Raw genomic sequence first — 9240 nt, forward strand, 5'->3', positions numbered from 1 at the left:
TAAAAGCTCTGTATATTCTTGCAAAACGTGCTTTGTCTAAAAATATGCAGTCTTTGTTTATCAAAAACTTTGTAAGTTTCTGAAAAACGTGCATGTCTTTCCAACCCGAAAACATTTATAAAAATGTAAAATAGTAAAAAGTGGGGGTTATGAACTCACCTGAATATTCCTTGTGCGAAGCTAGCTAATTGCGACTTTGTGATGTCGTTTCCAAGACTGGACTTGCTAGCGTGCATTCTACAATATTCCTAACATGGAATATCTAAATGAGTTTCTAAATAACGCAGTAACTAAACTACGTGTCATCGAGCTCTACCGAATCGTTAATCGAACGATTCGACGGTAAGAAGTTAACTTATCGAAAATGATTAAGTCATATTCGATAAGTGTCATTTATTGTCGATAATAATCAATAAGTCTTGAAAAGACTTGATTCTCGAAAGAAATAAATAAATATTTTTCTAAAAATATAAATATGTGGTTGAAATTGCGTTAGCCGTCTCGAGTTGTCGTACGTGTACAAAAAGAATATTTATATGAAAATATCATATAATAGACTTGTATTATGTATTGCGTATGATATTTGTCGAAATATATGTAGATGCCGTTTAGGCGTTTTAAAATAAATATAAAAAGTTATATTTATTTAGTAAACGAATCGTTTTTGAAGTCTGAAATAAATAGACAATCTATATCTATTTTATAAAAGAATTCGTGATGTGTGAACTTTAAAATAAATATATAAGCTATATTTATTTTTATAAAACTAATGCTTGTCGTTTAATGTTTCAAATAAATATATAACTATATTTATTTTAATAAGAGGATCGTCGTGTTGTTTGATTGTTAAAATAAATATACAATATATTTATTTTTATGAAAAGGAGTCGTGTTGTTTGTCGTTTGAAGTAAATACATCAACTATATTTATGTTATAAGACGAAATCATGTCGTTTGATATTTGAAATTCTATATTTATTTTCGTGAAATGGCTTCGTATTGTTCGATGTTTGAAATAAATATGAAATATATTTATTTTTATAAACGATTTCGTGTTATACGAAAGTTTGAAATAAATGTAAACTACATTTATCTTATAAAAGAAGTGTCGTGTAGCTTGTCATTCTAAATAAATATGAAATCTACATTTATTTTTATAAAATAATTGTCGTAAATAATTCCGAATCGTCGCTTTCGTGATGTTGTGAAATGTCGTTGAAAATAATATACACCTGTATTTTGTTTTATAAAAATCATTTGTAGTCGATCGGTTCTGCTTCATTTTATAATAAAACGTAATTATTTTACGGATTTTCTCAAAAAACGGGCAAAGTTTCCTCTGTTTTTGGACGCCCCCGACAACACAAGTTGTCGTTATATCTTCAAAAATTCAACAATATTTAATAATAATCACTATATATAAACGAAATACTAAATAACTCCAAGTAAATAGTAACTAAAAATTCGTTAATTTGTTCGGTTTGAGCTCGTATTTCACGTAAACCATTAAAACTATGTTCAAACGTAAATATAAATCCCGATATTAATTATTTACCAAATTTATATGTCGAAACGCTGAGTTGACTGAGTTGACTCGGTTTGACCGAGTTGACTCGGTTTGACTGAGTCATCCGAACTACTTCATGATCCGACTCGAACCGGCCTACCCGAACCGTCTGACCCATGTTGACCGTGCTTGACCTGTTGTTGACCCGAGTTGACTCGGGTGTTGACCGAGTCAACCGGGTTTGACCCGAACCTGAGAACCCAGCCGAACCAAAAACCGTTGACTGTCTTGTACCGAGAACCCGAACCGAACTGAACCGTGGCTTGAACCTGAACCGAAACAGGCTTGAGCTGACCCGAACAAAACCATCAGCCGATAAAAGAAAACATCATTATCTTCAACAAATCTTCATAGATGAAACCAAATGAGAGAACAGGGAAGGTTTACCGGGATAACTCGTTGGATAAAGACACGAACCGCTGTGAACCCGCGAAACCCGTCGGAACAAAGGAAAGACCGCTGGACCGAGATGTTAACCGCTGCTCACCACCACCGCCTGCTCCTCCACCGCCGCCGCCGTGAGTGGAGGCGCCGCTGTCTCTCCACCATGTCTCTCTCTCTCTCCTCAGTCTCTCTCTTTCTGTCTCGTTTCTCTCTCTCGTCTCTCTCCCTTAGTCGCACTGCCGCACCACCACCGAACAGTGGTGGTGGTGGTTTGTTTTGTTGTACGGAGGAGGGGGGCTGCTGGTGGTTATCGGGTTACAGGGAACCGAGAGGGGGGGTTGTCTCGCCGGGATGATACCGCCGGAAAACTTCACGGCCGCCGCTAACGGCGGCGCCGTCGCCGGTTGCCGGTCGCCGGAATCCGAGAACGAGAGGAAGAGGGTGAGGGATTAGGGGTGTTGTCTGTTGTCTCAAATGAGGAGACAAGGACTTATGTTCTTATTTATAGGCAAGTTGGGCTTTGTGGGTTTTGGGCTTGGGCCCAAGGCCCACAAGGCCAATCCCCGTGTTTGGTGGCCCGTAATTCCCCACGAGACCCGTTTTAGAAATCCGAATGCGTAATAAAATAAAATAATAAAAAAATGTCATAACCCGTTATTTTAGGGTCAAAATATATGTGAAATAGTGTCGATAATCATTATTAATTGCGTGCGTTCGTCGGTTTCGTTAAAATCGCGTAAATGCCCAGTTTGCCATTTCTGATCCGTTTTCCGATCCGATTTCATCTACGTGAATTAAAATTTGAATACGAAATAAAATATATCATAATATGTTAATATCGAGACAAAACTCGAGTCCGGTGCGTCAGTTTCGTCGTTGGTTGTCGGTGCGTTACTGTTTCCGCGTTTTTAGTTTGCGTCTGCGTTTTGTGTCGTTCGGAAGCACGATAAATTCACAAAATTAATTTCATAAATATAAAATACTCATAGAAAATCCGTATTTGTCAGCGTTGTCAGTATTCTGTACGGTTGCGTTTCGTTATCGCTTAACGTTTAGCATGCTTCTCCGCAAATCACCGTTCGCGCACTGTAAAGTCGGATAAACGTTCCTGAGCACTCCAAAGGCCTAATTAGGTTAATCTTCATCATAAACACTACTTATAATTGTTTTAAATATCTGTTAATTGCGTAATTAGAGTCGTAAATAACCGGTTGTCACACCAAACACTTAGATCATGACATTAATTTGCCTTGTAGTAATCACGACTTCTCCTGTAAGCTTGACTTGACGTTTGAGCACTGTGGTCAAACCTGCACCACTTATTACCAACTTTTTGTGAGTTTTGATTTTCAACTTTTTGTGGTTTTTTTTAATGATTGGATGATTGAACTGATGATCTTTTACTGTTGTTTTGAAAATTTTTCGAATTTTTAACTTTTTGTTTTTGTTCTACATTCTTCTTAAAAGCTTTTTGCATTGAGCATTCACCTTTTTCAGTTGACTGTAAAACAGTTTCTTAAAACTTTTCTTTTAATTTAAAAAAAATTTCTTTTTCTCATTTTCATCATCAGATTTATCATCACAATCCTCAATTATGACTTTGTCATAATTTTTGACATTGTCACTTATTGGAATTTCATTGATCGGTTTTGGATATAATTGATCGAACATCACTGATGAAGTCACAAAACCTTTCAATTTCTTTTCTAGATCATCAATTTTATTTCTAGCATTCTCGTCTTCTTTTTCAAGTTGAGAGATTTTTTCACGATGAGAATTTATTGCTTTTTCATTTTCAATTTTATTCTTTTCAAGAACAGATTTTTCATTTTCTAAAACTTTTATTTGATTTTGAAATTATGTTTCTTTTTCTTTTAAATTTTTGTTTTCTAATTTTATCCAAAAATCTTCATTTTCTGAAGATCTTATTTTATTTTCAAAATCTTTTTCAATTTTTAACTTTTCAGTTTCGAAAAATGTTATTTTATCTTGAAAATCTTTTTCTTTTTCTTTCAAAATTTTGTTTTCCAATGTCAAACTCTCCACATTTTTCAAGAGTTTGACATTGTCTGCTTCAGATTTATCACAGTTTAAGCACTTCTCGGACATCATTTCAGCTTCAGCTTTCTTCTCAACCTTGATAGCTAAAATTTCTTCAACCTGCTTCTCTACTACTTGAACATTTTCTTCGGATTTGATTTTTTCTTCATTAGTTGCTGCTTTATGATTCTTCTCTCATGGATCAGACTTCAATTTTCTAATATTTTGGAGTTCAATTTCTTGAGTTTCAATCTTCTGGATGAACGTGCTCAAATTGAATCCAAAATATTCCAAATTTTGCTTCCAAATCAACAGATATGTGCCCCACTCATCATGCGGTAAAGCATTTCCCAACTTGTCAACCCACTCGTCATCTTTTTTGCTAATGTTCAAACGTTTCATCTCTACATATAACTTGCAATACCTTTCGATCAACTCTTTTGTAGATTCTCCCCTGATAGTTGTAAAACTATCAAACTTCTGTTTGATACTTGGTGGAGTCTGAACAAGCATACCATTTCCGAAAGACGAGTTATAGAACTCAAAATCCATGTTTCAGTATTGAAAGATTCACGAAGACAGATTTTCAAACGATACGAAAATTCACTCAATCTAAGATTAGTTTAATCACATTATCAAACCACTGAATCAGATGACTATTCGATTGAGTGACAAAAATCAGGTAACAACGGATCGAGTGGGGATTCACTCGGGCGAGTATCTGATGCTTGACAAATCACCTGAAACACAGAAAAATAGAAATGATTAGGATCAGGTGGCAACTCGTTTGGATTGCCGCTCGATTTGTTGCACTTTAAACTTGAACAAAACAAGATCCTTTGAATCAGATTGTGATCTGATCATGTCACAATCCAAGTCTTGACAATACTTCACAAAATTAAAAAAAAAAAAAATTCTCTCCTCTCCCCCTTTCGTCTCCCTTTATTCTCGCCGGCGGTTCGTAACTCAGAGCAAGTCCGGGTTTAGCGTGCTGGGTCGCCGGTGTTTCGGTTTGACCCGCCATTCTAAATCCCTTGCTGCTGTTTCCCTTCGTTTCCGGGGTGGGTTTTCCTTTGGTCTTCTCCTTTTTTTCTCTTGGCACCGATCGGCTGCCCTTCTCCGGTTGGCTTAGCGGGTCTGATATCAGTCGCGACTACCTAGTGTAGGCTCAGCTAGATTGATTCGAATCCCGTTAACACTCCCTCGAGTCGTGGTCCGGCCAGGGTGTCCGTCTCTCCTTATTTGTGGCGAGTTTCTCTTGACTGATTGGGGTAGTATGTCTGGTAGCAAAGTCAAATTGTTTGTCACAAACCTCCCCGAGGGATGCACCCCTTGGGATCTCAGGAGGTGCCTGGAAAGCTTTGGGGAGATCTCGGGCACGTACGTCGCAAGGAAGAGAGATAAGCATGGTTGTAGGTTCGGTTTTGCTTCGTTTTCTGGAGTCAAAGACAGTCAGGAGCTGTTGAGGAGCCTTGGAGGGATCAGGATGGGTGACTTCAAGCTCAAGATTAATGTAGCCAGGTTTGCGGTGGAGAACTCAAGGGCATCCGGTGTGAAAGAAGGTCCGGTTGAGAACCTTAAACCTACAGGTCAGAAGCGTGAAGGGGGCACTTTTAATGTAAGAGATGTTAGGAGCTACAGGGATGTGGTGGGGACGTCTAGTACCGGTAATGGATTTATTGGGGCTCCGTTGTCTGAAGAGAAGGTCGTTGTGGTTCCCGACAGGGTGGGGGCGTTTAAGGAACTTCGTGGGGTGGCGGTAGTGGGTAGAACTGCAAACTTGGAAACCCTAGTTGATATTGACAGGCTTTTCAATATCGCTAAAATTGTAGTAGCTAATGTGCAATACCTTGGCGGTATGTCGCTTCTTGTTTCGTTTCATGATGAGGAAGCGGCCAATCGGTTTCTAGAGCTCAAGAACATCTGGGAACCGTGGTTCACCAAACTCGATCCATGGAGGGGTCAAACTCTCCCCTTTGAGAGAGTTGTATGGTTAAAGTTGAGTTGGATTCCCCTACATTTGTTTGAGCCAGATGTTATGGGTCAGGTAGGCGGTTTGTTTGGCAAAGTTCTCCACGTGCCGAACTCGTTCGAGGAAGATCAGGACCTGTCGTTCATTAGGGTTGGGGTTCTTGTCGGTCATTCGAGTAAGATTGAGGAAGAGGTTGTCCTGAAGTGGAAAAGTAGATCGTTCAGAATTCGGGTTGAGGAGGATCACGAGGTCTGGGTGCCGGATTGTTTTAGTCGTCTTTCCGATTCAGGGTCGGAAGGTTTCCCTGCTTCGGACGCTTCTCCGGCTGACGATATGCATTTTTCCGGTGATGGTGTTCAGGTGGAAGATCAAGTGTCGGATGGTGTGGGGGTTGGTCACAGGCCAGCTGAAAAGTCGCCGGTGTGTGAGGTCCCCAGCTCCCATGCAGATCCTCCCGAGATGTATGGGGAAAATGGTTATGACGCCGCCAATATTAATGAGGAGAGAGAATTTTTGCCTTTTATTACTAAACAAGGCCAGCAGAAGTCGGTTGGGGGTGGGCCCGAGGTTCTTGGGATTTTTATTAGTGGGTCAGGAGAGAAGGTGGGCCGGCCCAGGAGAAGAAGTGCAATGGGTCAAAGGCTTTCGGTTCCCAAAACCCATCGGGTGGTTAACAGTTCTCCAGAGGAAGTTCGGCCCAGAAAAAGGTCAAGGGGTTCGACTGAGGAAGAAGTCCCTGGGTTTGGTTTTGTGGGTTTCACATCTAGGCTCGGCACTCCTCTGGATCTTAATTCCCTTGCCCCTTCCTCTGAGTCGCCGGCGAATGTTAACAAGGATCATAATGAGGGGATTCAGGTTCATGGCGAGTCCGTGGAGAAAGAAATTGAAGCCACCATTAATGTCGGAGCTCAGGTGGGAGTCGAGTTTGGTCAGAAGGTTGAGCAGGCTTGTAAAATCTTGGGATCTACAGGTATTAATGTGGTGGGATCATGAATTTTCTTTCGTTTAATGTTTGCGGGATTGGGGGTTTGGAAAAACAAAGGTGGGTTAAGAAATTAAAATCGAAACACGGGATCTCTTTTTTGGCCTTGCAAGAAACGAAATCCTCATCTGTTAGTGCGGAAGTGGTAGCGGGGTACTGGGGTAACAGGAACTTTTGCTTTGAGAGTGTCGATTCTGTTGGTTTGTCTGGGGTCTTTTATGCATCTGGGATCGGTCCGTTTTTCAAGCGTCTAGCGTGGTTAAGAACAGAAATTTTCTCCAGGTTTCAGGTCAGTTGTCTGGAAGTGGATTGGCGTTGAGTTTCATTAATGTGTACGCCCCGCAGAGTGTCATGGCAAAAAATTGTTGTGGGATGAGCTTGTGCAGGTGATCTCGGGTGGGGATGGTTTATGTGTTGTCGCGGGTGATTTTAACGCAGTCAGGTACCGGGAGGAGAGGATGAATTGCTCGTTTAAAAACTCATGTGCATCTAATTTTAATAGTTTCATCTTTGATGCGGGGCTCGTCGAATACAATTTGAGGGGCAAAAAACTTACGTATTCTTCGTCGGATGGTAGGAAGCATAGTAAACTGGACAGATTTCTTGTTAACTTAGATTTCTTCAATTCTTGGCCGGAAGCAAGTGTTGAAGTGGTGTCGTCGTTCCTGTCTGATCACTGTCCGATTGTCTTGAAGACTGAATTTACTAATTTTGGGCCTAAACCATTTCGGCTTTTTGATTCATGGCACGACAAGTTGGGTTTTAAGGATGTGGTGACTTCGGCTTTGTTGAAGGATCCTGGGTCCTTGGCCCCCCGGACGTCCGTTTCATGAGAAAGTTGGGAATCCTTAGAGCAGATGTAAAGATTTGGAGGGACGAGATGCTGAAAAAGGACGCGGGCAATGTGTCAGCTGCCTTATCGGACCTCGAGGAAGTGGAGGAGATCTTGATGGGGAGAAATCTTACTGAAGAAGAGGAGTGGATACTTTTAGAAAGTAAGAAAGTCTTAAAGGAGGTAGAAGATCGGAAAAGCAGCGATTTAAGACAAAGATCGAGAATAAAGTGGGCAAGGGACGGTGATGAAAACTCTAAATATTTCCACGCCATGGTCAATTGTAGAAAGGCTTCTAATGCGATTCTGGGTTTAGAGGTTAACGGTTCTTGGGTGACGAAACCTTCTCTAATCAAAAAGGAGGTTTACAGGTTTTTTAAATCGAAATTTGAGGAGGATTGGATTTGTCGTCCTCGCCTCATCTGTGATGGTATTAGAAGGATCTCGGACGGGGAGTCGTCGATGCTGGAAGCTCGGTTCAGCAGCGAAGAAATAAAAGCAGCTGTGTTTGATTGTGGCGACGAAAAGGCTCCGGGCCCGGACGGTATTAATTTCCGGTTCATTAAGCGTTTTTGGAACCTTTTCGAGGATGATTTGGTGAGTATCATGGCTGATTTTTATGCTAACGGGGTTATTAATATGGGATGCGAGTTCTCTTTTATTGCTTTAATTCCTAAAGCGATTGATCCCATTGGGTTAAAAGACTATCGCCCGATCAGCTTGGTGGGTATTATTAATAAGGTGATCTCGAAAGTATTAGCGAATAGACTCAAGAGGGTGTTGGATTCGATTATATCTACGACTCAGTCAGCCTTCATTAGTGGCCGTTCCATCCTGGATGGTCCCCTTGTCGTGAATGAAATTCAGAACTGGGCCAGAAAGGCTAGGAAAAAGGTCTTTTTTCTAAAAATTGATTTTGAGAAAGCATACGACAACATAAACTGGAACTTCGTGTTGGATGTGCTCGGCTAAATGGGGTTCTCTAGTAGGTGGTGTTTATGGATTAAAGGTATTTTGTCTTCTGCCAGGGCCTCGGTGTTAGTCAATGGGTCTCCGACCTTCGAGTTCAAATGTCATAAAGGCATGCGTCAGGGAGATCCAATTTCTCCGTTCCTTTTTGTCATAGTCATGGAAGCTCTTACATGTATGATCAATAAAGCTAGTAGTTTGGGGATTTTCAAGGGAGTCTCTCTTCCGAGCGGGGGTCCGGTTGTGACTCACTTATTTTATGCGGACGATGCAATTCTAATGGGCGAGTGGTGTTCTGAGAACATTCAAAATGTGGTTAGAATCCTGAAGTGCTTTCATGTTTGCTCAGGTCTAAAGATCAACTTGAGTAAATCGAATTTAATAGGGGTCGGGGTGCAGTCTGATGATGTTGAAGAGATGGCGGATTTTATAGGATGTAAAATGGATTCGTTTCCGTTTAGATTCCTTGGGCTCTGTGTTGGGTCGAACATGAA

The 9240-nt window shown here is 40.8% G+C and overlaps 1 protein-coding gene across 1 annotated transcript; it reads left to right on the forward strand.

Moving 5' to 3' along the window:
• Positions 1–5267: 5267 nt before the first annotated feature.
• Positions 5268–6956, forward strand: LOC110924644. The gene has a single exon (XM_022168637.1). It carries the CDS (start codon positions 5268–5270, stop codon positions 6954–6956), a length of 1689 nt encoding a protein of 562 aa, XP_022024329.1.
• Positions 6957–9240: the final 2284 nt, after the last annotated feature.

This window comes from Helianthus annuus, chromosome 17 (assembly GCF_002127325.2).
Source record: "Helianthus annuus cultivar XRQ/B chromosome 17, HanXRQr2.0-SUNRISE, whole genome shotgun sequence".
NCBI classification, from domain to species: domain Eukaryota; kingdom Viridiplantae; phylum Streptophyta; class Magnoliopsida; order Asterales; family Asteraceae; genus Helianthus; species Helianthus annuus.

What these genes read in the sequence shown, in the direction of transcription:
- LOC110924644 (XM_022168637.1), top strand. Translation starts at nt 5,268, where the DNA reads ATGTCTGGTAGCAAAGTCAAATTGTTTGTCACAAACCTCCCCGAGGGA.